The 24,784-nt window shown below is 58.8% G+C and overlaps 2 protein-coding genes across 7 annotated transcripts; one reads left to right on the forward strand and one right to left on the reverse strand.

Annotated features, from left to right (window-relative positions):
* The first annotated feature begins 563 nt into the window (after positions 1-563).
* MTERF4 (mitochondrial transcription termination factor 4) lies at positions 564-1,791 on the forward strand. Its single transcript, XM_053951690.1, has 3 exons — positions 564-882; positions 962-1,146; positions 1,221-1,791. Exons 1-3 carry the CDS (start codon positions 564-566, stop codon positions 1,575-1,577), a joined length of 861 nt encoding a protein of 286 aa, XP_053807665.1. The 3' UTR covers positions 1,578-1,791.
* Positions 1,790-23,894, reverse strand: SNED1 (sushi, nidogen and EGF like domains 1). Of its 6 annotated transcripts, none has more exons than XM_053951688.1 (33): positions 23,461-23,894; positions 20,280-20,567; positions 19,683-19,823; positions 18,819-18,981; positions 17,759-17,884; positions 17,534-17,647; positions 16,665-16,778; positions 16,308-16,421; positions 16,082-16,198; positions 15,682-15,807; positions 15,297-15,401; positions 14,747-14,860; positions 14,495-14,611; positions 13,947-14,063; positions 13,754-13,870; positions 13,480-13,593; positions 13,226-13,399; positions 12,948-13,061; positions 12,228-12,341; positions 11,686-11,799; positions 11,491-11,604; positions 10,609-10,671; positions 8,384-8,567; positions 8,184-8,296; positions 7,427-7,705; positions 6,910-7,054; positions 6,534-6,616; positions 5,673-5,759; positions 5,356-5,472; positions 4,823-4,913; positions 4,157-4,240; positions 3,894-3,932; positions 1,790-3,538 (listed from the first exon to the last, which is right to left on the reverse strand). In XM_053951688.1, exons 1-32 carry the CDS (start codon positions 23,662-23,664, stop codon positions 3,896-3,898), a joined length of 4,104 nt encoding a protein of 1,367 aa, XP_053807663.1. In that variant the 5' UTR covers positions 23,665-23,894; the 3' UTR covers positions 1,790-3,538; positions 3,894-3,895. The 6 variants fall into 6 exon arrangements, with proteins under 6 accessions (XP_053807663.1, XP_053807659.1, XP_053807658.1 ...); XM_053951684.1 differs by having other exon boundaries at positions 4,823-4,910; positions 10,609-10,905; XM_053951683.1 differs by having other exon boundaries at positions 10,609-10,905.
* Positions 23,895-24,784: the final 890 nt, after the last annotated feature.

Here is a 24,784-nt window from a genome sequence, read left to right on the forward strand (position 1 = left end):
TGTCTATATTCAGGAAAGCAGTTCTCGATTTTGATGAGATAGAGATATTGGAAAGAAAAAAATAGATTCAGTAAAGAGAATTTGGTCGACACATGGGGAACAGGAATATTTTGGGGTACAGGTCAGCCAAGGTCAGGCTGCCTGGGAGGAAATGCTGGGAAAAGGCAGCAGTTTGGCCGGCTGCGGCAGCTCTGCAGAGAATCAAAAGGACTCCGCTTAATTACTAATTAGCTTTGAATCCAGCTCTGGACTCTGCTATCTCCAACACCCTGACCTCACCTGCGTTCTGTAGCACCGCGCCCCGGCTCGGCCCCGGCGGCTGTCGGCTCTGCGGGCATCGGAGCGGGCAAGGCGCTCTGCCCGCGCTCTCCCCAGGGCACCGCGCTGTTTCCGCCCCGCGGGCTCCAGCCCTGCGCGCCCGGCGAGGCCGTGCCGGGCGCGGCTCCCACCCCACCCCTCCTCCCCATCCGCAGGCGCTGCCCAGGGCGGGATCGCGGCCGCTCCGGGCCGGGTGGCGGCGGGGCGGAGCGGAGCAGGCCCGGCCCCAGCCCGCGGCCGCGGCCATGGCGGCGCGGCTGGTGCTGCGCGGCGTCAGGCGGGCGCTCCCCGCCGCCCCCGGGCCGGGCGCTCGTCGCGGCTGCGGGGAGCTGGCGGCGCTGCGGGCCATGGGCTTCAGCCAGGAGCAGGCCCGGCGGCTCCTGGCGCTGCAGCCCCGGCTCGGCCCCGAGCACCGGGAGGCGGCGGCGGCGCAGCTGCTGCTGCTCGGGCTGAGCGCCGAGGCCGCCCTGGCGCTGCTGGAGCGGAGCCCGGCGCTGCTGCGGCTGCCCACGGAGCGACTCCGGGAGCGCGCCGAGGAGCTGCGGCGCCTGGGGCTGGACGGAGGTAGGGCGGCGAGCGGGGCTGCGGGGGGAGCACGGGGGCTGTGCCGCGGAGCCGCCGCCCGCTGAGCTGCCTCCCGCAGGCCGGCTGCAGCGGGCGGTGAGCCGCTGCCCGCAGCTCTTCCACGTGCCCCGGAAGAGGCTGGAGGCGGCGGTGCGGCTGCTGCGGGAGCGCTGCCTTTTCACGGCGGAGCAGCTGCGGGAAGTGCTGGGGACCTGCCCCGCCGTCCTGCTGGAGGAGCCGCGCACCCTCCATCACCAGTTCCAGGTGAGGACCGAGACCCACGTTCCTGCCAGAACCGGCTGCGGGAATGTGCCTGACACCCCCCGTTCTGCCCACAGTACGCCTACTTTAGAATGGGGGTCCAGCAGAAGGAGATGGTGAAGGCTCGGCTCTTCCAAATGCCCTTTGCCGAGCTCCGGAATCGGCACATCTTCCTGGAGCGCCGGGGGCTCTACGAGACCCCACACAAAGGACAGACCGAAACTAGTAACCCAAAACTGAAGGACATCCTTCAGCTCCCAGAGAAAGACTTCCTGGCCAGCCTGGCCTACTCTACCCCAGAGGAGTTTGAGGTCTTCAAGAAGCTGCTGGCTCGAGAGGAGGAGGAGAAGGAGGAAGAGGAGGATGTGGATGCACCGTACACAGAGGATTATGATGATTTGGACAGTGATGAAAGTAAAACAGCCAGGGAGTGAGGAGGTGAGGCTCCGAGGTGCCAGCCCTCCCCTGCTGCTCTACTCACACTGGGTGCTGCACTCACTGGGTGCTTTGGGCTCCCATGCCACACCAGCAGAAGCTGGGGTGACTGCAGGGCCCCATGGGTGGGGTACCAATAAATCCCATCTGTCAAATACAACAACACTCCTTCCTCCCCCTTGATCAACTATTAAAAAAAAAACCAAAACAGTTTCCATAAAGTGTTTTTATTAAAAAAAAAATCAAACAAAAACCCCTAATTTATTTCCAAGACTAGGTTAAAACCTTCCAGCTGCATTACATACTGAGCCAGCTGTGGGACAGGAGGCTGTGGGCTGCTCTGCTGGCTGGCAGTGGGACCAAGCTTCCTGGTGCTGTGGGGACAACTCCTGTGGATACAGAAGTGTCCCATGGCAGGGCCACCTCCACAGCCCATGTCAGTGCTGATCTCGTGGCTGACAGAGCAGGGGTGCAAATACTTTGAGACCACGGCTCCAGACTCTCCTGTCTGGGTTTCCCCTTGCCCTGCTCTTCCTGGTAGGGAGGGCTGGCTGCTTCTCCTGCCCTGGGAAGGCAGGGCTGCTGTGCTTGCCAGGCAGCTGGAGCAGGACCAGGCAGCCTTGGAGGAAAACAAGGCACGTCTGTCCTGTGGGAGCAAAGCTAGAGGTGGTGCAGGAGGGGAGCAGCACATGGGCCAGTTGGTCATGGCTTCACATTGCCCCTGCCCCCAGGCTGAGCACTGGGGGAGGAAGAGGGTGGTGGCAGGAGCGCCGAAGCTCCTGGGCCTGTCCTGCTCTGAGAGCATCTTCCAAGCTGCTGCTTGAGACATGTGGCTGAGCAACAGAGCCCTGCTTGGCAGGAGGGGAGGCCCTCCCCACCAGAATAATCCCACTCTGCTGGGGCCATGACGCTCTATACCATAACTGCGATATATCTCTGGTATGTGTTAATTTATAATATACACCGTGTACGTTAATACACAAATCTATGTTTAACTAGTGTTGTCATACAAACTCACAAAAACTAGGAACGTTTCTAAGCTACACTTTTTCTTTCTTTGCCTGCCCTGCTGCAGTGCTGGCTGCTGGTCCTCTCCTCCACATAACCCTGCAGCACTGGTGCCACAGGGAAGTGCAGTGCAAGGGGCTGGCATGTGGGGCTGGCTTCCTCACCAAGCCTCTGCTGTGCCCTGCGCTGGTGTGGAGGCAACGACAAGTGTGGTAGTACTGGCATGCCTCAGCTGACAGATTTCACCCTACAGATCACATTTTAAATGCTTTTTAGGTGCTCTATTGGTTTCTGAGCTGGATATTTGGTTAAAACCAGGGCTTGTTTACAAAGCAAAGAAAAAAAGGCAGGCAGTAGAAGCTGCCTCAGTTTCCCCTGCTAGAGCAGAGGAAACAGGAATGCTCGTCTACTGCCTGTGCTCACCTCACCACTCGGAGCTGCTCACCATTTCTAACTCATCTACAGAGGCTGCTCCTCAGAGCATGTTTTTGGGGGCCAGATTTCAGGTGATGGCTAAAGCTTTTTGGTCTGCATTAAACTGTTTTATTTGAGGGTTATAGGTAATTTGTAACCTTGGATTACGAAAACAGATTGTTCTAGATGCTGTTGGCAAGGAGCTGGGCTGACCCCTGAGTGAAGCGGGGAGCCCGTCGCTTGTGCAGAGTGGCTGGGGGTGCTGAGCAGGGCTGGCCCCCTCAAGGGGCACTGGTGCTCAGCTCCTCAGGGGCAGAGAGGGGGCCAGCAAAGGCAGTGCTGGGCCAGCAGGGGGAAAGGGAGCACTACTCAGTGTGCTGATCCAGCTGCGTGTCCCTAATGGGCTGGAGGAGAGGGAGAGGTTGACACCAGGCAGGAAGGCTCCCCTGCTGTGTTCAACCCAGTGAGCAGATCGGATCTTCCTGGTGTTCAAAAAGCCCTTAGATGTGGAAAGACGAAGCTTCTACTGCTTTAAACCCTGTGGAGGAGCAGGAGTAAAATGAGCTGGTGTGCAGTGTTTGCCAGATGCCCTGCAGCTGGCCTCTTCCCAGAGAGAAGGGGACCTGCTGCCTCCAGGACTCCAGCCTTTGCCTGGCTCTTTTTATGCAGGAATCTCTTGTTCACGTGGAGCTGCAGAGCCAGGGCGAAGCAGAGCATTGCCTCCTGCTTCTCCTACCCCAGCCACAACCAGGAGCCTTCAGCCATAAGCCCTCATACCCCCTTGACATGGTGGCATGAGCTAAGGTTGTGCCCTGGCCTGCACCCATCTCCCTGACTCCCTGCATGAGAAATGTCCCTGCCTGCGTCTGAGGAGGGCTGGAGCAGGTACTTACTTCTATGGCTTCTTCAGTGTGTGACTGTTGCTTGGCTTTCTGGAAGAGAAGGGAGGACAGCACTGTCAGCCCCATGGCCCTTGGCTATTGCTCACAGGCCAGTGCACAGCACTGGCATCCAAGCCTTGGTCACGTCTGTACCCCTGACCAGTCCACCCCCAGCCTGGGTGTCCCCATGCATGCTGGGGCACACCAGCCAGCCACATCCTCCTGTGAGGATCACAGGAAGGCTGGCACATGCAGTGTGCTGCTGCGGGCTGTACCTGCTGCTTGTCCTCTTGGAACTGGTGCTCTCACAGCTCTCCTTGTAGCAGATATCCTGGTGTACCTTGTAGACTCTCCTGGACCTGCACACACAGTGGAGATGTGAGTGTAGGGAACAAAAGGAACAGATGTGCTTTAATGAGAGTGAAGGGGAAGTCTGGGTATTTCCCCTATTTCCTTGCAGGCTGCAGTAGCCAGCCTTGGCAGGAATGGGGCTCAGCCTGCTGTGCTGGAGGACTGATCCCAGCCAGGCCTTCGTGCCTGCGTTGCAGGGAGGCCAGGGGCAGAGCAGAACCCCCCACGCCCTGGCACTGCATCAGGGCTCCCCCAGCCCCCTGCTCACAGATGGAGAGACAGCCAGGAGCTGGATGGGATCTGCTTCTGTCTGGGGGTCACATACACCAAATCCAACCTTGCTGCCTTGTGGGTGGGTAACAGCAGTATGGGGCTGTCACTTCAGCAACACCCTGCCCTGAAGCACAGCTGGGGGTGGCCACAGGGCCATGCCAGGCTGCTCAGCCTGCACTGGGGAGGGGGCAACTGCCAGCTGGGGTTGGAGACGGCCTCGTGCTCGCTCTCCCTTCCCCAAAGCCGAGCTGCAGGGAGACATCCCCAGCTCAGAGCACAAGGGGAAGGGGGGAGCATAACCTGCAGGCAGTACTCACAGATAGTGGCAGGTGCCTCCTTCCCACACTGGGAATGACCTGGTTTCCGAGTACAGCCGCGTGCACGAGTGTGGCACCTTCTTGCAGGCTGCTTGGGGAATAGGAGAGGGGAGCTATCACTGAGCCCATCCCTGGCCCTGCCTGCCTGTGCCTTGTGGCAAGGGTCCGGTGAGGCCCCCCTGGCTTCCTGGCCGTGCTGGAGGGCTGGCCTCAGCACAGCTGACCCACCAGTAGAAGCAGAGCCCCCAGCCTCACATTGCCTACGTAACTCTCTGGCAGAGGCAGAGAGCTCAGCCAGGAGCAGAGACCAGACCTGCACTCATATCTCCTCAAACTAAAAGCAGAGCCCAGCCCCTCTCTCAGCTGCCAGCATAACACAGATCTCTAGCAAAGCCTGGGCATTGTGGGAGCCCCTGGGTGCTGGCAGGGTGTGCTGAGTGACCTACATCCTAGGGGACATCCTGTGACAGGGACAGCCACCAGCCTGGCACTGCAGGAGGGAGCTTGGCCCTCGGGCACAGCCTGGCACTCACCCAGCTGGCAGACCCGGCCCTTGAAGCCCGGGCGGCAGGCACAGTGGTAGGACTCATCATCTTGGGTACAGGTGCCTCCATTCCTGCAGGGATTCTTGGAGCAGTTCTGCCCCTCTCCTGCAAAACACGCTCGACCATCAGAGCCCGGGGCCACAGCTCAGCCCTGCCAAGCCCCTGGCATTGCCAGGGTGCTCCCAGGAAGAGCAGGTGGGCAGGGGTGCCTGCCATGCCTCCAAGGAGGGCAGGCTGGTGCTGAGCAGGTTGCCTGTGGGGCCAGGGCTGGGTTCCTGCTGCTCTGGGTCTCCCCTGGGACTTACTCTTGCTTTTTGCCTCACGCAGCTGCAGTGCCAGACTGTCCCAGCTGGACACCTCTGTGTTCTCCAGCTTCACTGGAGCCTCTGGCTCTGGACAATGAGAGGATTAAATGTCACTTTCCAGGCCAGGGCCAGACCCAAAGGCAGCCCCTTCAAGGGGATCCAGCCTGCCAGCAGCTTTGGGGTACTGGTCAGGCCTGAGGCAGTGCTTTAGCCCTTCCCAGCTGGCACCCCTAGAATTGGGGTGACACTCTCACTCCTCCTGGAAGGGGCTGGGACACAGAGTCCTGGGGAGGTAGGGGCAGAACCAGGATGTGGAGTGAGGCCAAGGGCTCAGGTGTGCCAGGCCCCTTTCCCCACCGCATGGTGTGGGGTTTGCAGGTGCTCTAGGGTATCTTGGGTTGGCATTTGGGTTGGTCTCTGCTCTTCTCGGGATGGAAAATGCAGGATAGGTCTTGACTAGTGAGAGGTTTCTCACCCAGGCACTCTCCTTGGGTGTGAGGCTGCTCTTGACAGTGGGGGCTGAGGCTGCTGGGCAGGCAGGGGCTGCACTGGAGGGCTATGGAGCTACTGCTCAAGCCCCTGCTGGTGCTGGCAGGGAAGAAGGGCAGGCACAGTCAGCACTGCCTCCCATCAGCAAGGGTCCTTCTCTGGGCTCCCCCAGCCACTCACCCCTCTCCTCAGGCAGGAGTCTAACAAACAGAGCAGATGTTTGCCTGCCAGGGCCAGTGAGAGGGCTCCACCCTCCTCTATATCTCCCCCAGCCCTACAGCAGCCTGCCTGACTGCCATCTCAACTTGCAGCGAGGTGCAGGAGATGGTACTGGATGACAGGAGCAGGACACAAAGGCACAAGAGCACTTACGCGTCTTCACAGTGATGGATTTTCCCAGCGCAGTGCCAAACCTGGCACTGATCTTCCCTCTGCCATCCACCAGCTCCGTGAACCTGGGACAGGAGAGCCATAAGGGTACAGGGCACTGCAGGGCCCCCAGGCTCTATGTGCTGGGGCTCATGGCAGCTGTATAAAGCATTCGCTGGTGGCATCAGGCTCTGTGCAAGTCCCATGGGGGAACTGCTCTCAGGGTAAGGGGCCTGGCTGAGAACCCCAGTGGATGGGCAAGAGGCTGCATCCCAGCAGGAGCCTGCACACTCCTGGGCATGGAAGCTGGGAAAAGGGACTGGCTCAGCCTAGTGCTTGGGCCGAGTGCAAGAGCCAGGAGTGCTGAGGCAGTGCCTACCTGGGGGCTGGCGAGGGCTCCTCAGCCGTGTCGTGATCTGCCAGCAGGCGGAGCTCCGGCAGGAAGGCTGGGGGCAGCCTGTTTCGCAGAACCCGGGGGTGCCCAGCTTGGCTCCACCGTCTGTCTGGAGCCCCATCCCTCTGCACTGCAGACCAAAGGATGAGGCTTAATGGAGGCAGTGTGAGCCAGCAACCAACCTCCCAGCCAGTCCAATCATCCCATCCCATCATTCCAAGGCTGCCAGGTGGCACATGGACACTCTCCACACACCGGGGATGTAGATGCCTATCACCAAGCTGGAGATCTGCGTCTGCCCTTCACTAACCCTACAACCCCCACCTCCCATTCCAGTGGACCTGTGTCCTGTCTCCACAGCCTGCTGCAGACACCCAGTGCTGGGGCAGCAAGGGCTTGTCACTCTGTTGGCCAACTGGTTTCCACCCCCTACCCCGCTTCCCTGTCATCCCATCGCCTCCCTTGTGCTGCAGCAACCCAGCAGAGCCCCGGGAGCACTTACGGGTGCTGACGTAGAGGTGAACGGGCTCGCTGTGCACCTGGCCTTGCTCCGTGTTCTGCACAGCTGTCAAGGACAGGTGGTAGCGCTGCCCAGGCAGCAGGTCCCGCACCGTGTAGGACACGAGTTTCCCGTTGGGCACGTAGCGGCTCTTGACGCTCTGAGCAGTGGTGACATTGATGATGTACCCCTCCATGGTGCCAACGGGCGGCTGCTCCCACGCCATGGACACAGAGGTGGCGGTGACGTGGGAGGCGGTGAGATTTTGTGGGGGGAGAGGCCCTGCAGCAGGCAGGGGGTGGGGAGGAAAGTGGTCAGAGCTGGCATCCCTGAATGGCCACCGCCCTACTCGCTCACATCACCTCACAAGTGTGCCAGGACCCCAGCTTGCCTGGCACTGCCCGGACCAGCCCCGAGCCTGCTCCAGCCACGGGATGCACAGTGAGGGGATGCTCAACACTAGGTCCTTGCCAAGACAGACAGAGCCTCACTGCACCCTGACACCCTGGTCAGCCCTTGCCTTCTGACTGCCAGATAGCAGGGGATGAACTGCACCCATGCATGGGGCTGGGCTCATGCTGGTCTCAGAGACTGAACAACATTTGGCAGGGGAGGACATGCCAATGTCTTTCCTGGCCTCCCCAGCCCTGCCTGCACACCTCCTACTTGCTGTGCTGGCCAGACAGTCTGGCAGCTCCCACACCTCTCCCTCCCCACAGCTTTCCTGCCAAGCCGGGATGGCAAAGGCAACCTCACTTACTTGTCCACACATGAAAAGGGGCTGTGGCCAGGCTCTCCGAGGGGTGGTCTTCCACTCCTAGGCCACTCAGTGTTGTGACATGGATGATATATCTCTCTCCTGGCTGCAGGTCCCTGTGGAGGAAAAAGATAGGGTGGGAAGGGGTAAGTGGGGCAACCGGAGGGAGCCAGAGCCCTGGCACCCAGCAGCACCCCACTCACAGGAAGGTGTACTTGGCCACGCTGCTGTTCAGCTCCACGGTGCGGCCTGCCAGGTCCCCCATGTGGCGGATGGAGACCCTCACCCTACTGACAGTGGAGTGCTGGAGGCGGTGGAGAGCCCATTGCACCGTGATGGCACTGGCAGTCACATTCGTGATCTCAAAGCCTTCCACCGGACGCGGTCCTGGCCGGAGCAAGCAGAGAGGACTGCGGTCATCGTGGGTCAGCCCGTCCCTTCCCCATGCGCCCCCAAGGGGGGTCCTGCTGGCACCTCTGGATCACCTTCCCCAGTGGAAGAGCTCAGTGTCACCTCTCCCACTGATCTCATGCTCTCCTCACAGCCTCCAGGTAGGCGGAAGGCACATCTATCTGCCCACCCCCAGGGCCTTGTGCTACTCAAAGCACCCCCGAGGCTGTCCCCTCTGCCCCAGCCCCCTACCACAATGCCAAAGGGGCTGTAGTGCCCAGACCCAGCCCTAACCATAGAATCATCAACTGGAAGAGACCGAGGAGATCATCCAGTCCAACCATCCTCCCAGCACTGCCACTATAAACCACACTATAAACCTTAAACCACATCACCCAGCACCAGACCCAGATGCCTCCTGAACACCTCCAGGGATGGTGACTCTACCACCTCCCTGAATATCCTCTCCCAATGTCTGACCATCCAAAGAGTGAAAAATTTTTTACTACTATGTAATGTGGATCCCCTGTCTTGGCTTTTGGCCATTTGTTCTTGTTCTCTCTCTGCAGGCATGACAGAAGAAACCAGCCTCCACCACACTACAACCTCCTGTGGGGGAGTTTTGGAGAGCGATGAGGTCCCCCTGAGCCTCCTCTTCTCAAGGCTAAACAAACCCAGCTCTCTCAGCTGTTCCTCATAAGGTATGTTTTCTAGACTCTTGACAAGCCTTGTTGCCCTTCTCTGGACATGCTCCAGTGCCTCAATGTCCTTTTTAAAGTGAGAGGCCCAGAACTGAATGCACTGCAGCCTCAACAATGCCAAGTGCAGAGGGATGATCACTTCCCTAGTGCTCCTGGCCACGCTGCTCTTGACACAGGTCAAGATGCCACTGGCCTTCTTAGCCATTTGGGCACACTGTTGGCTCATGTTCAGCCAGCTGTCAACCAGCACCCCCAAGTCCCTTTTTGTTGAGAGCTCTTGAGCCACTCCTCCCCCAGCCTGAAACTGCATGGGGTTGCTATGACCCAAGTGCAGGACTCAACACTTGGCCTTATTGAACATCATGGTGTTGTCCTCGGCCCTTTGACTGAGTGTGCCAAGGTCTCTCTGCAGAGCCTTCCTACCCTCAAGCAGATCAACACTTCCATCCAACTTGGTGTTGTCTACAAATTTACTGAGGGTACACAAAATCCCTAGGTGCAGACCATCAGTAAATACATTAAACAAGAACGGCCCCAAACCGAGCCCTGGGCAACCCCACTAGCGTCTGCTAAGTCCATGGCACATTTCAGGTGGCCATCCTGACCCCAGCATCCAGCTGTGGCTTGAGGCCCCAAGAGATGCTGTGCCCAGCATTATGCTGCCATCTCTTCCCCTGGGCTTCACTTGGTCTCAAGCTGCTGTGGGAGATGGGGCTTTACCACCACCATTCTCCTCTCCTCAGAGGCTATCTGCTTTCCTAATTCCCTCCATCCTGTTTGCATTTGATTTCCACATCTGCCTGCCCTACGAAGTTGGGTCGAAGCTGCTCTGCCTGTCCATGGCCCAGAGGCATCACTGTGCCCCTTCCTCAGCCCATGGAACTGAGGTCCCTGACAGCCCCTGCCCTTGCTGCCATGCTCCCACTCCAAGCCCAGCAGTATGGCAGGGTGACTGGTCCACAGGATTGCAGAAGCCCCACTGCCTGCCTTGCACAGGGGTTCCTCATACTCTCCTGGGCACAGTGACACAGAGCAAAACAGCCTGGCCCCAATGAACAGGTTTCAGGAGCAATCCCCACTGCAAGCTGCCTTACAGCCCCTGGACAGGGTGAGCCACAGGGTGTCAGGCATTTTACTCACAGCATAGAAAACAGCGATTCTCTGTGCCAAGCACTTTCCAGAGGCCCCCAGCTGGATTTTAGGATCTGCACCAGCAAACCTGCCAGGTTTGATACCATGCTGGAGCTGGTGGCAGGCTGGAGGTGGCAGCACAAACCCTGGCACCTGCAGGGGCCGCGCACGCTCACGACAGTGATCCCCCTGGGGACGCTACTCACTAGTGCGCGTGGTGAGCATGACGGGCCTGCTGATATCATTCTTGTTGTTCACGTTGCGTTTGACTGAAAAGACAGAAATATTGTAGGCTCTGCCGGAGGTTAGTGCCCGCAATTGGTGGGCAGAACGACTTCGGTCCACAAAATCTGTCCTGCGGTAAGAGCCGTCGAGGGATACGTACGTCACGGCGTAGCCGTCAATGAGTTGCCTGGCAGCTGCGTCCTCAGGTGGGTGCCAAGAAATCAACACACCAGTGTCCTCCACCCTTTCCACCTTTAATGAGGTTGGTGGCAGCAATTCTTCAGGGTGTGTGCAAAAGCAAAGGGGAGAGGTAATGCCATGAATCTTTAGAGAACAGACCCTGTCAGCAAGCGGCAGAACAGCGGCGATAAGAGGACAAGGTCCTCCCTCGTCTCACTTGACACATCTGGCAGGGGCTCTCTGGGTGTAAGCCACCCCTGGCTCAGTGGGCACAGGAGGAGCCAGGGCGCCAGGAGCATTCCCTGGTATCACTGGTGGCCAAACACTTGCCACTGCGGGATGGGGCGAGGGGTTTGGGGGAGGCCAGTGCCAAAAGGCTTCCCTCGGACGCCTCTGCCTCCCCTCCTGAGGGCATCCAAGGGATTGCCATTGCTGCAGGGGAAATCTGTCCCCCATGTCCTGGTGCCAAGCTCGGCACCTGCGGCAGCGACTCAGCATGCCAGCACCCACCCATGGCATTGGAGGGGCATGGGCTGCCCCCACCAAGGCGAGCCCCCAGCCCTGCCTGCCTCAAGGAGTGCTGCTGGTCCCGGATGGTGAGGAGCCCCTCGTGGGCGGTGTGCACTGCCAGGCTGGCGTCAAGCCCCACATCATGTCCTGGTGCCGGTGCTGAGGGCCTTTACCTTTTTCGCAGTTCTTGCCTGTGTAGCTGACTTTGCAGGTGCAGCTGTGGGTGCCATTGCTGGGCAGGCAGTAGCCTCTGCTCCCACAGGGGCTGGAGAAGCACGGGTCACTGGCTGTGGGAGAGGTGCCAGGTTTGGCAGTGTCAGCAGTGCCGCTGACCCTGGGGCTACCCTGCGCTGCCCTGCCTGCCTCACCTGTCTCACAGTGGTAGCCGAAGAATCCCTCTGGGCACACGCAGAGGTAGGAGCCCCCGTAGCTCTCACACTCCCCTCCATTTCGGCAAGGGTCTGACTCACAGGCATCTACTTCTGGAGGGGGGAGAAGGCCGACAGTGAGCGTGCCAGCAGCCAGCTCCCAGCTGCCATGAACGAGCAACAGTGACAGACCTCTGAGGGGGCAGCTGGGCAGATGCATAGCCCAGAGTTTGGCACAGCTAGGCTGGACACTGAAACCTGCACTGTGCACCATGGTGCCCACATCCCCAGGAAAGGGTGGACACCTTGGAAAGGGAGTCCATCACCGGTGGACACTTCATTCCTTGCTCCCTCCCCATCAGAGCAGTTTCAGCTCTGCCCCCAAAACTACAGGCAAGGAGGTGCAACAGTGAGCAACTAGGTGATGGCTTGGGGTCAAGGTGTCCAAGACAGTGACCAGCCACCTAGCATGGTGCCAGCCCTGGCAGTGTCCTGGTGGCCACAGTCCAGCCTCCCACTGACCCAGGAAGGGAGAGCCCTACCTGTCTCACACTGGGCCCCCAGGAAGCCCTCGGGACAGTAGCAAGCAAAGGACCCGGGGAGGTCTTGGCAGGTCCCACTGTTCTTGCAGGGCTCCGACTGGCACTCGTCAACATCTGAGGTCCGGTGGGAAGAAAAGGCACCAGCTCAGCACAGACGGCTGGTGGCTAAGGACAGGGGCTTGGAGAGGCAGCACTCCTCCCACAGGGCATGGACCCTGCCCATGTCATTTGCTTCCCCAAGCCCAGTGGCCAGGAACATCCCTGCTCCTGGATGCCCACTGCCTCAAGCCTGCCCCTGAAGAAAACGGTATGGGACATTCCTTCAGGGACACCTGGGACAACTGGCAGCGTGGGGCTGTGCCAAGAGATCCATCTCACAGGGTGCCTGTGTCATGTCCCCTCATCTAACTTCCAACAGCCCACCCTCTCCTACCACTGTCCTCTGCCAGATCCCAGGGAAATGGACTGGAGCCGCCTGCCACCACCTGCCATGCTGCCCATTGTCCCCAGTCAGGAGTAGTGTCTCCCTGGTGGAAAACCCTACAGTTGGCTGTGAGTCCTGGGAAAGAAGCCCTTGCCTCAGGTTGATCCAAGCACACACAACTCGTGGTAACCTAGCTCCTTGTGATGGAATTAGCAATCCTCTGGGGCTTTCCCAAGGGTGGGAGGGTGAGGAAAGGACTGTGACAGTCCTGGAGCATGCCTGGCATGGTCTCTTACCCAGCTCGCAGTGGTAGCCGGTGTAACCTGGCTCACACAAGCACAGGAAGGCAGAGACACGATCCTTACACTGGCCACCATTCAGGCAGGGCTGTGACTGGCACTCGTCGATCTCTAAAGGCATTTGAGCAAGGGAGAGACATGAGCACAGGACAGGGATCCCGGGGGGGAAGGCAGCAGGCAACTGGAGTACATATCCTGGGGTCACCAAACCATGCCACGACCACGGGTCACTGGGATGGTGTCCCAGGGCTTACCCACTCCCCAACATTCCTCACCATCACACTCGGGGGGGTCGCTCCAGACACCTGGCACACGGCAGACACGGGGATGGTTGTGCTGGCTGAGGATGTAGCCTAGCTCACACTGGTATTCAGCCAGTGAGCCCACCTTGGTGGAGTTGAAAGAAGCCTGGGCATGCTTCACCTCACTGGGGATGCCACAGTCGACCTCTGTGGAGAGAAAGGGGATGAATGGGGCTCACAGAGGAGCCCCAAGTCCCCAGCCAGCAGGGGAAGTGCAAGGCCCTTACCAAACTGGCAGTGCTTCCCTACATAGCCCACGGAGCAGGTGCAAGCATAGCCCCCGCCGAGGTCCTCGCAGGTAGCCCCATTCTCACAGGGGCTAAGAAAGCAAGGGGAGGGCACTGGAAGAAGAGCAGAGCAAGGAATGAAACCAGAGCCGGCCCCCTTCCCCTTCCAGCAGGGCACAAGGAAGAGTTGCAGGGAAGGGGGCTCAAAGCAAGCAGCGAGCTCCTGACAGACCCACCATCCCACCAGGTAGTGGCACACCCTCCTCAAACCTACCGATCTCGCAGTGCCGGCCGGTGTAGCCTGGGGGACAGTCACACTTGTACTTGCCGATGTAGTGGAAACAGGTGCCTCCATTCTGGCAGGGCCCCGATGCACAGGGGTCCGGCTTACCTGGGGGCACAAGGCGGGCGTGAGCCTGGTGGGGCAGCTGCCACCTCTCCTCCCTGTGGGGGCCGGGGGGCTGTACCGATCTCGCAGTGCTTGCCGGTGAAGCGGTAGGGGCAGGTGCAGTGGTACTCGCCATCCGCCTCCCTGCAGGTGCCCCCGTTGCGGCAGGGCCCCGCGCTGCAGAGCCGAGGCTTGGCTGCAGAGAGAGCGCCCAGAGTGGGGTCACCCGGAGCCGCTGCCTCCCAGCAGCACCCCACCACCCCTCGCTGCGGGAAGCCTGACTGCGTCCTGGGTCCAGCAACAGCACAAAAACTACACCTGTGCAGACGTGTACTGGGGCCTTGGGGGCCAACAGGTGCTTAATGCTGGGAGACAGCTGGCTGCTCCCAAGGGCAGAACTTGTGGCACGCAAATAAAAAACATCAACACTGATGGTGCTGTACAGAAAACAACTGGATCTGCTGCTATGACTGTTGGGTGTCATTAAAGGAGTCATTCAATCCCTCCCTCTACCCTGCAGGATGGGATGGGAAAACCTGCACCAACTTCCAGCTCTGCAAGGAACTGCTCATCTCCCAAGAAGGTCCAAGCCCTTCTTCCAACCTCTGCCAGGTGCTGTGGAGGTACCTTTCTCGCAGTGCATGCCAAGGAAGCCTTGAGGACACTCGCAGATGTACGAGTCATCGTGAACGTTGCAGGACCCCCCATTCAAGCAGGGCTCTGAGTCGCAGGGGGATGGCATCGCTGCAGAGCCAAACACAGGGCATCACCGAGGACATATGGCCAGGGGTACAAGGGCAGCTTCCCTTGAGGTGAGGTGAGGGTACCCCCTGCTCACCCCCACCCCAGGGCTGCTCCCGCACCGCCGTGGAGCCTTACTGTGGTTGGTGCCGTAGTTGGTGTGGCAGACACAGAGGTAGCTCCCGCCATACTCCATGCAGTACCCACCGTCTGGGCACTGCGTGTTCATGTTGCACGGTGTCGTAGTGACTTCTGCAAACAGATGGCCAGTGCCAACCTCTTTCAGTCAGTGGCAGGAGAACACCCACATGGAAACAGGAGTCTCTGAACTTTGCAGGGTCCAATGAGACAAAACAGATCCTCTGGCACAGACAGTGCAAATGGCAATGCCCAGCCTGGATGCTCAGTGAGCTTCAGCAAGGGAGTGCACAAAGGCCGTGACTCCCTCCCCACCCGTGGGAGCTGGGCTGAGGCAGAGGCTGGGAGAGGCACAGCTCAAAGGGGGAGTGATGGAGGTGGAAGCACTGCCATCTCACCAGGCGACAATATTTCCAGGCTCAAATTCAGTGTGTGCCTCTGGCACTGTGCTAGGCCCAGGCACAGGCAGTGCCTCCTTGCTGACCCACAGGCTGCCTGACTCAAGCATCCCAGAGGGAATGAACACAGTAGGCAAGAAGCTTTCACCTACCAAATTCACAGAGGAGACCAAAAAACCCAGGAAGGCACTGGCAGACGGTGACATTCCCCTCCAAACAACTGCCCCCATTACGACACTCACAGCCCTCAGACAGCTCTGCAAGAGAGGAAACAGGAGCTTCCCAGGACCTCTCCTCCTTGTGGGCTGGGACCGACAAGCAGCCTTGCCAGGTGCCACTCACAGGGGAAGCTCAGGTGGGCAGCAGCCCTGAGGCCCTCAGACACACAGGCACAGCCTCCTCCAGGAGGACAGACCTTCTGCTCAATCCCAGAGCCCTGGACAGGCTCTCTGGGGCTGCTGCTTCTCCCTCTTATGAGCATGAAGGCTCCCCTTGACATGCTGCACCCCAGTAGCAAGTCCCCTTGGTTGTACTCACGGTCTCGACAGTCCTGTCCAGTGTAGCCCTCCTGGCACTCACAGACATAGCCCCGCTCGGTCTCCAGACAGCTGCCTGCGTTCTGGCAAGGGTGGGAGAGGCAGGCGCCGGGCATGCGGGGCCCACCTGTGGGGAATGGGGAGCCTGAGCTGGACAGGTCCCGTTTGGGGTTGGAATATCCTCTGTCCTGGGGATCCTGCTGGAGGTTCCAGCACGGTCAAGCAGCCCTGCAGGAAGGTGTTCCCTCCTGGCAGCACTATGGCTGTTCTGCACATGCCACCCACCACTTTCAGCAGTGTCCATGACTGACACAGCCCCTTTGCAGCCATTTGCCCATTCCTGCCCAGTGCCCCTGACTGCAGTTCCCACGCCAGGCCGGTCGAGGCACAACCTCACGCACCGTACTGGCAGTTGTTGCCGTAATAACCCGGGGAGCAGGTGCAGATATAGCGGCCAGGGCGGATGTAGTTGCACGTCTGCCGGTTCTGGCAACTCAGGTCCTCGCAGGAAGATGAATCTGGTAAGGGGAAAGCAAGGAAGTGAGCAGGAGGAGAGCCTGGGCCATGATGGCCAGCAGAATATAGGGTACACAGTCCCTGCCGTGGGTCATGCTGGGGCACAAGCACCTGTCTCGCAGCGCTGTCCCACAAAGGGCTCCAGGCACACACAGGTGTAGTTATCGACCAGGTCAATGCAGTGCCCGCCATTCAGGCATGGGCTGGACTCACATTCATTCACCTCTGCAAAGGGAGGTCAGGAAAGGTTGTCAGGTCATGTGTGAGCACACCCAGCTCACCTGGTGCTTCCCTCCCAGCCCGGATGATGCTCAGGAGGGTGAAGGCAATGGACAGAAAAAAATAAGGGCCACCACTGTAAACATTCCCCTCCAAAAACTACATCCAGGAATGAAGCTGACTGGGAAGGAAGTTTGCCAAGGTATGAAATGTCCCCATCTCCATCCCATACTTGTTTCTGTCACCCACCTGTTTGGCAGTCCTCCCCTGTGTACCCTGATTGGCACAAGCATGCTGCTGTCCTGTTCACCACCTGGCAACTCCCACCGTTCTGGCACACCCTATTCTCACATGGTGATTCTGCTGCAGAAGAACATGAAAAAAAAGAGGGACAGGGGTGTCAGCCTAGGCGCAGGACCAGCACACGGCACCTTCTACACATGGTGATACCAGACCTAGGCAAAGCATGGACTGGAGCCACCCATGCACCTTCTGTCAGGGGACAGTGGCCATGTCCCTAGTCATGACTGTCCCCAAAACCTGTCCTTAGGCAGCTCAGCTCTTTCATCCCCCCACACCTCCTGGAAGTCAGTGTGCTCTGCTGGGCATTTCTCCCTCCCTTCCTTCCTCCCCCACAGGTCAACTCCCTTCTCGCCTTTTCCACTGGCGCGGCAGCTTGCTGGGAGCCAAATGCTTTGGCAGCACTTCCACTGGCAGGCGGAGGCCAGCACTGGGGGAAACCTGCAAGCACGGCTCCTGCCAGGGACTGGGAGGGTCTCCCCTGCCTTTGAAGAGCTTGGGACTAGAGCATCACCTGCAAAAGCAGGGCCTGCAAGGCTTGTTTGAGCACTGGCTGCCAGCTTTTCTGGCTAAGGGAGTGGTGGTGGAAGAGTGCTAGCAGCAGTGCTGAGCGAAGCCCTCAGAGGAGTCAGCAGAAGGAAAGGCTCGTGGCCAGAGAAAAGCTTCTTTTGCCTGAAGCAAGCTGAAATCCAAGTTGGCTGTAACAAACTGCTAGAGCCCAGCAGCTACTGCAGGAGCCCTGGTCTAGAGAGCCCTTCCAAGAGCAGAAGCGCCCCCCAAGCCTGGGGTCTCTGCTTTTCAAGTGCTGCACTGCTCACCAGTTTCGCAGTTGTTGCCTCTGAAGCCTGGTGGGCACCTGCAGGTGAACCTGCCGGCACCGTTGAGGCAGGTGGCTCCATTCTGACATGGGTGGGAGAGGCACTCATCCACATCTGCAACAGATCCCCGGGTGGGGACAGGAGCTCAGGGAGAGGACAGACACACTGCCAGCAGGCAGCAGTGACACCAAGAGCTAGACCTGCTCCCTGCAGCAAAGTGCTCACCAACATGGCACCTCTTCCCAGTAAAACCGGCCAGGCAGGAGCAGGTGTAGGAGGGGTTCCCTGTGATGCAGTCCTCAATACACTTCCCCCCATTCAGGCAGGGCCGCAATGTCAGGCAGACAGAGGCTGTGGGAACAGGCAGTGACCCCTGTCAGCCCCCACCCTGGCAGGGCTCACCTGCCACCTTCCAGCCACACCAGTGCCTGGGTCTTTCCCTGCACCCGCCCGGCTCCCTGGGGTGCTTGGGGAGCCCGTGGGGCTGCCTGCCTGATGGCAGGGCAGGGGCTGCTCCTTGTGGGCTCCCCTGGGACAGGGGGCAGTTTTACTCCTCCTGTGCAAGGGGGAGAGGCTGCACAGGTCTGCAGCCTGGCTGTGGGGAGGTCTGCTCCACTGGCTGAGGGGACATGAGCGTGCCCTCATTTATCATTCAGGGCAGAGGGAAAGGGGACGGGAGAGCCCATGTACAGAAAATCCACCGATAACGCAAGACACACAGATCACGAGTGGGAAAACACAGCCAGGGGGAAGTGGGGATGAGGAACCGGAGACCAACAGCTCTGTGGGGGACGTGCCAGGACCCCGAGAGTGGGGAGCATGGACCAGGCCCTGGCAACCTAACCCCACATGGCGGCTGGCATTCAGCAGCCCTCCATTCGGCTCAGCCCAACATATGAGGACTGATGGACATATGCACCCCCCAAGGGTGCTGGCCCCTCATGCCTTGCCTGGCATTGGGCTGGCAGGGGCCCAGCTGTGCACATCACCTCCTCCCCAGCCTCCCTCATCACTCCCCGCAGGCTTCTTTAAACTAAGAACTCTTCCTCCCCTTCCCATTTGCTCTCCCAGCCGTTCCCAGCCCCAGGGCAACCACAGGTGCCATCCCCAACCACAGCTGGTGCTAAAGACAGTCCCCACATAGCTGCCTCCCCTCCCTCCCCAAAGCCCTTCCAGACATCTCTTCCACCCCGCGGAGGTGGGGGTTGAGGCAGGGAAAGATGGGGCTGGAGAACAGTGTGGGGTTGGGTTGGGAGTTAAGTAAACCTAACTGCTGTCCTCTTACTTGTATTGCTGCAGCCCCCCACTTGCACCTGGGCATCATCGATTCTGAACACCCAGCGCCCGGGGATACCCACATTTGTCGTCATCTCCACGTCAGCGATGTCATCGGTGCGGGATCCGGGGATGTTGAAGTAGCGCTTTCCATCACCAGCGTTAAAACCTGCCTGGAAGGACAAAGGCAGAGAGTAAAGAGACATCACTAATGCATGGGAAAAGGCAGCTGGAACACCTGGACTCATCTCTCATCATGTGGCACCACTGGTGGCACCACTCAGACCAACTTTCCCTTTCCACATGCCACAGGCCAGCACTCAATCCTATTCACATGACAGGACAACAGTGTGAAGTCGACGCTTGGCCTGCTCAGTCCCTTCCTGGGAATTCAAATCCCATTTGTTTCCTCTCCACCTGCAGCATCCTGCTTGCTGCAGGCTACAAGCAGGGAGCCAAGCATGGATCAACTGTCGGTAAATTCACACATCCAAGTGGGTACTGGGGTTTTTGCGGGTGTGGGTGTTGGCTTTTTTTCCCTTTAACACAACAACACACACAGGGATGAAATAAAACTACAAGCAAAAGCTATGCTAGCCGTGGCAGCTGCTCTTAAAGGCTGAGGTTAGGAAGGAAAAGGGACTATGAAGCAGCAGCCAAGGCAAAGATCTGTGGTTTCGGGATAACAAAGCCCCCTGTATGGTCTCCGCATTGGGAGCCAGAGCACACACAGATATTTAAGAACTCTGAAGAAGAAAAAAAAAAAAACCCAAGCGGGGGAGATTTTCCACCTCCAAGAAACCCAAAGAGGAGCCACAAGCTCACAAGGCGGATGTGCTACCCAGGCACCCCAGGGGCTACATTTGCCACTTACCTGTGCTGCGATGCCACCGAGCCCAGCAAAGTCCCCCCCACTGCTGGCGTGCATACCCGTGGTCCAGGTGATGGACTCATAGTTAAAGATGGTGAAGGAAAGCTTGCCATCCGTGATGAGGACAATCTGGAAAGTGTTTACCTGCAGCAGGGAGGGGAGGAAAGCAGTGAGGGGCGATGAACCAGTCCTAAAATAAAGTGACAGAAACTACATTCAGCAAAGGGTTGTTCCCTTGAACCCCAGTCCTCCTCTATGACCAAGGGCATTAGAGTTTAATTATTTTTAATCCTAACTTGTGATCCTGAGCTAGAACAGCTCAGATGAATGGGAAAAATGGGGGGAAATATGGATATTGCGCATCTGGAAGGCAAAAAGTGCCTCACTTTTGCCCAAGAAGCCTGATGATGTAAAGCCTCCACATGGCACAAAGAGGAGGGTTTGGTATTGCTAGCCCCACTATTGCTCTGTCACAGCAAGGTATGAGGACAGAGCCATCATGGTCAACTGAGCTCTGCTGACAGCTCTGTGCCAAGTGGAAGGTCTGGCACCACACTGAAGGCACACAGGTGGGGTGGCTGCTTTGCCTCAGCTACTCACTGGTGAAAATGAGTTGCCCCCGAAGAAGGTGACTCGGTACCAGGTTGCAATGAAGACCCACTGTGCAGAAAACCCTGGGAACTCAGGGAAATACTGGGCAATGTCCCTGCTCGCTCTGTCCAAGATGGGCTGCTCGGTGCTCTCTCGGTAATATATTTCGCCTGCCCGCCGATTATCCACATCTGCCCAGAAAGCAGCAACCACACGCCGGTCCTTGGAGATGGGGAAGGCCACTGGTGTGAACTGAGAGACCTCCTTCAGGAATGAGATGATCCCATTGTTGTTTACCTGCAGAGAGGAAGGGAAAGAAACGGGTGGCCAGAGTTGACTCCTGCTGCCAGCAGGAATCCATGTTTTAGAGGTGCTTTCCATTTCATCTTTCCCTCCCCCTCCCCTTTCCACAAATATTGGAGCGCTTCCCCTTCCTGTCCTTAGAAGCAGAGACGTGCCTCAGCACCCACAACACCCCCAGCCCCCCGCCCCAGCTGCCTGCTCACTGGAGCGCGGCTGCAGGCCGCTGCCCGAACAAACCCAGCCCTGTTCTCCCGGCCAGGGAAAGGGGAACAGCTGCAAAAACTGCAGGAGCCCTGCGCATAAAACAAACAGTGCCCAGTGCGTGGGGCCAGCTCACGGCACTGCTCTTGGCAGGGGAGAGAGCCTGAGCTCGCTCCCCAGTCCCATGGCTCATAGGCAGCCCATGGGGCTGGACCCTGCTGGCAGGGGGGCTGTGGGCACTGGTCCATGTGGGCACTGGCCCAGGGTGGGAGGAGCCTTACTCCATCCATCCATCCATCCATCCATCCATCCATCCATCCATCCATCCATCCATCCATCCATCCATCCCGGCATGCACAGCACTCTGGGTGAGCCAACGGGCTCTCGATCCCCAGGTGACCAAGCGCCGCCACTCCATGCAAAGCCCCCGGTGCTTCAGCAGGCTGCTCTCAGTAAAGTGGGGGATGTCAGACCCCCAGGGTGAGATACTTCAAGCTGTTCCTCAGCACTAACTAATTGGGGCAATTAGAGTTCTGAGATGCCTGGCCCATGGATGCATGGCAGAGGCAGCCTGAGCCCAGGGAAGGAAACTGGAACTAGTGGATGTTGCTGCCTGGAGTGCTACTTCCCAACATGGGGATGCAGTGGGAATGAGGAAGGTAAAGAAACCCCCTGCCTGCCTGAACAGGGAAACGCTCTCACCCTGAGCTCCCAAATTCCCTGGAGGAGACCCTGCCAGCACTCTGCCACAGTGCCATGACTGGCGGTCCAGTCAGCTCCAAGCCACTCTGTTCCCCAGCCCACAAGCGACCGTGGGACAGGCAGGAACACACAGCCAAGCTCTCCAGGCAGGATGGAAAAGGGGGCCTGGTACAGGCAAGAGGCTCTCAACTGGAGAGAGCAGCTCTGGCATGCAGGCAGGCAGTGGTGTCACACTCGTGTGCCAAAAAGGAGCTGGGAGCCAACATCCCCAGGAGCCATGTGGAAGCCAGAATGCCTTCACCCCAGCTGCCAGCACACCCAGGCACGGGGGGCTGAGCTGTGATGGCCTTGTGCAGTCCCTGGGGGAGGTCCCCAGTCCCTAAGGACAGTTCATAGCCCCTCCATTTGAACACAGGGCAGTCCTTACTGTGACTAAGGGAAAGAGGATTCTGTTTTCCCAAAGCCTCTGTAACCCCACTGTGTCCGCAGAGGAACATTCTTCCCTTGATTAAAGCAAGATGGGAGAGAACCAGAGCCAAGAAAGGCTTTTTTTGTTGTTGCTGGTTTTTGTGAAGGAGGAGGGGGGTGACTGGAGGCAGCCCTTGAGAACAGAGGTTTCCAGGTGAACTCAGCCCTGTGCAAGTTCCCCTGGACAGCAGCTCCCTGGGGAGGAGGGCTGCTGCCACATGGACTTCTGTGCTGGGGGCAGGCAAGTTGGCCCTGCAGAGCCGTGGGGTTTCAGCTCAGGGAAAGGGGATGTACTGTCCTCTGATCCCTGCAGCCCCTCCAAGATCTAGAGCCACACTGTGGATCCTCTATGGGACAACCATCATGTCACCTGGCTTCTCCCAGCCCCTTCTATCCTTCCACAGTGGCTCAAGCCCCAAGCCTGCATCCCTCCCACCCGATGGCAGGGCTGGTGCTTTGATCAGGGGAAAAACACGACCAGGTAGGACCAAGGACCCCCTGCACTGAGCCAAGGCAGTGGAATGGTACATGAGCTCAGCTCTGGGATGGCATCAGGGCAATGCTCAGCCCTCTCCTCTGCCACCTGGGTCTGGGCCATCGTTAAGCCCAGAGCAAACCAGGGAGATGGGATAAGGACGCTGAAGGAGTCTCTGTGCCAGGTGGAAACCGGCATGGGGAGCCCAAATCTCACTTCTGGATGCAAGACAGCACCACCCAAAAGACTCCATGGACAGCCAGGCACTTGGGCTTGCCCCTCTGGCCACAGCTACAGGGGACACAATGGGCCAGGCACGATTTGAGTTCTTTGGCCACAGTCCCCTCCCAGTGGCTTAGGGGTTGCAAGGGAGCGTGTCACCCGTAGTCCCAGCAGCCCAGTGGGCGCAGGGAAAGGCAAAGGAATCAGATGTGCCGAGCGGGCAGCCCAAAGTGCAGCTGTCTTTATTCTACATCACACCCAGAGCCCCACCAACCTCCCTTCGCTGCAGCAAGGGCCACCAGCCAGGGGCCACCACGCTGGGGCTGCAGCACACCAACTCTGGGCTCTTGCCCACCAGATGCATCCAGCTCCCTGCTGCGGGATCCCCCAGCATGTCACCAAGCCAGTCCCACAGGGTGTCAGGACGCAGGTAATCCAGGCTCCAGGCTAAGTCCAGGCTCCCCACCGTGGGTGAGGGCTTTGCCCAGCATTCCCAAGGCAGTGGGGCTCAGATCCTCGCTGGGGACCCCCACACTGAGCCAGGGGTCCTGCATGCTCCCCAAGCCCAGGGCCCACTGCAGCATCCTCGGCACACCGCTACTCCTCTGATGTTTCCCGTTCAGTGAGGACCACCTGATGGCACCCAAGGAAACTGGGATCCATCCAAGCAGGACAGGAAAGAGGAAATAAGAGAAAGGGAAGAGGAAGAAAGAAACAGAAAAGAGGGAATTAGAGGGAGGGAAAAAGCGGAATAGGAGGAAATAAATAAGAGGGAGCGAATAGGAAGGAAATAAGCAGAAATAAGTGGAAATTACTCACATAGAGGCCGGTGTGCCCCGCACCAAAGAAGGGGAAGGGGACGGAGAGGGGCCGGAGCTCGGAGCCACCGTCGTCCTGCTTCCGCGTGGCGGCGTCGCCCTGGGCCGGCCCGAAGGGGTAGAAGTCCCCCAGCGGCACCTCCCCACCGGCCCACAGCCACTCGCCCAGTGCCACCAGCACGGCCCAGCCTGCCAGGACCCGCATGGCCGCCGGCAACGCCGCTCGCCTCTCACGGGGGCACCAGCCACGGAAGCATGGCGGGGGCGGGGCAGGGCAGGGCAGGGCAGGGCAGGACGGGACGGGACGGGGCAGGACGCCCGCGGAGGGGCACGGGGAGGGCGGCGGCTGGTGCCCGGGGCCGGGCGCCGGGAGCGATCGCCCGCAGCGCTGCGCGGACCAGAGGCCCCTCAGCTCCAACGCGCCCCGAGCGCCCTCAGCCTGCCGGCCACGCCCCCGCGCTGCATTTGCATAACCGGGGCGTGGCCAGCCAATGGACGCGCGGCGTGCGGGGGCGGGGCTATGGGGCGGGGCTCCCCGAGGAGCGCGAGCGGCGGGGGGTCCCCCCAATCTCCCACCCAAAACCACGCGTGGGCACAGAGCCCCCTCCGCGCCCAGCCGCTGCCCCCAGTCTCCCCTGCTCCCTTAAAACACAGGGCTGGAAGAGGGAAAACAAACAAGAGTGAAGGAGAAAAAAACCTGGGTCATTTCCCTTTTTTTCCCTGTTTTTTGGCTTTTTTTTTCCTCCTCCTTCTCCCCCCCGCCCCCCCTCCCCGCTTTTTTTTTTTTTTTTTTTTTTTCAGGTGCTAAAAATATTATCAGGAAATTCTTTTCAGGAATGCCGTGTTTTAGGTTACGCTCCAGGCTCAAGGGCTTCTTTGTCTTTACTGGAGAAAAAAAAAAAAAAAAAAAACCAAAGCAAAACAAACACACACACCCTACATTTATTATCGGGAAATGGTTTGACTGGGAGAGGCTGAGCTCCCAGGAAAGGTGAGGGCTACTCCCAGGGAAGCCCCACTAAAAGCACCAATGGTTCTGAATAATTATCAACTCATGATGGGTCCCAAAGCTGGACCCCAAGATCACCCTGACTCCTGGAATATCAATGCATCCACCAGTTGTCCAGGACCATGTGTCCCCCCAGCAGGCAACCCTGTCTGAGCCCTACTGCTGATCCCAGAGAGCTGACCCTATCACTTTAAAAATCTCTTGGAAGAAAATGTTAAAGGAAAAGGAGGGAAGAAAAAAAAAAAAAAAAAAGAGAGAGAGAGAAATCCAAAATAAATAAGCAGCCACATCCGGATTTCTCCCCCAGGACGCTAAT

Source organism: Vidua chalybeata, chromosome 10 (assembly GCF_026979565.1).
Source record: "Vidua chalybeata isolate OUT-0048 chromosome 10, bVidCha1 merged haplotype, whole genome shotgun sequence".
In the NCBI taxonomy this organism is placed as follows: Eukaryota; Metazoa; Chordata; class Aves; order Passeriformes; family Viduidae; genus Vidua; species Vidua chalybeata.

Bases quoted from the DNA above. Each gene is read 5' to 3' on its own strand.
- MTERF4 (XM_053951690.1), top strand. From the start codon at position 564: ATGGCGGCGCGGCTGGTGCTGCGCGGCGTCAGGCGGGCGCTCCCCGCC. The intron at 883-961 runs GTAGGGCGGCGA...TGCCTCCCGCAG, and splicing joins GCGCCTGGGGCTGGACGGAG to GCCGGCTGCAGCGGGCGGTG. The intron at 1,147-1,220 runs GTGAGGACCGAG...TTCTGCCCACAG, and splicing joins CCCTCCATCACCAGTTCCAG to TACGCCTACTTTAGAATGGG.
- SNED1 (XM_053951683.1), bottom strand. From the start codon at position 23,664: ATGCGGGTCCTGGCAGGCTGGGCCGTGCTGGTGGCACTGGGCGAGTGG. The intron at 15,808-16,081 runs GTGCGTGAGGTT...CATTCCCCACAG, and splicing joins CGGCAACAACTGCCAGTACG to GTGGGCCCCGCATGCCCGGC. The intron at 5,760-6,533 runs GTAAGTGCTCTT...CTCATTGTCCAG, and splicing joins ATCCATCACTGTGAAGACGC to AGCCAGAGGCTCCAGTGAAG.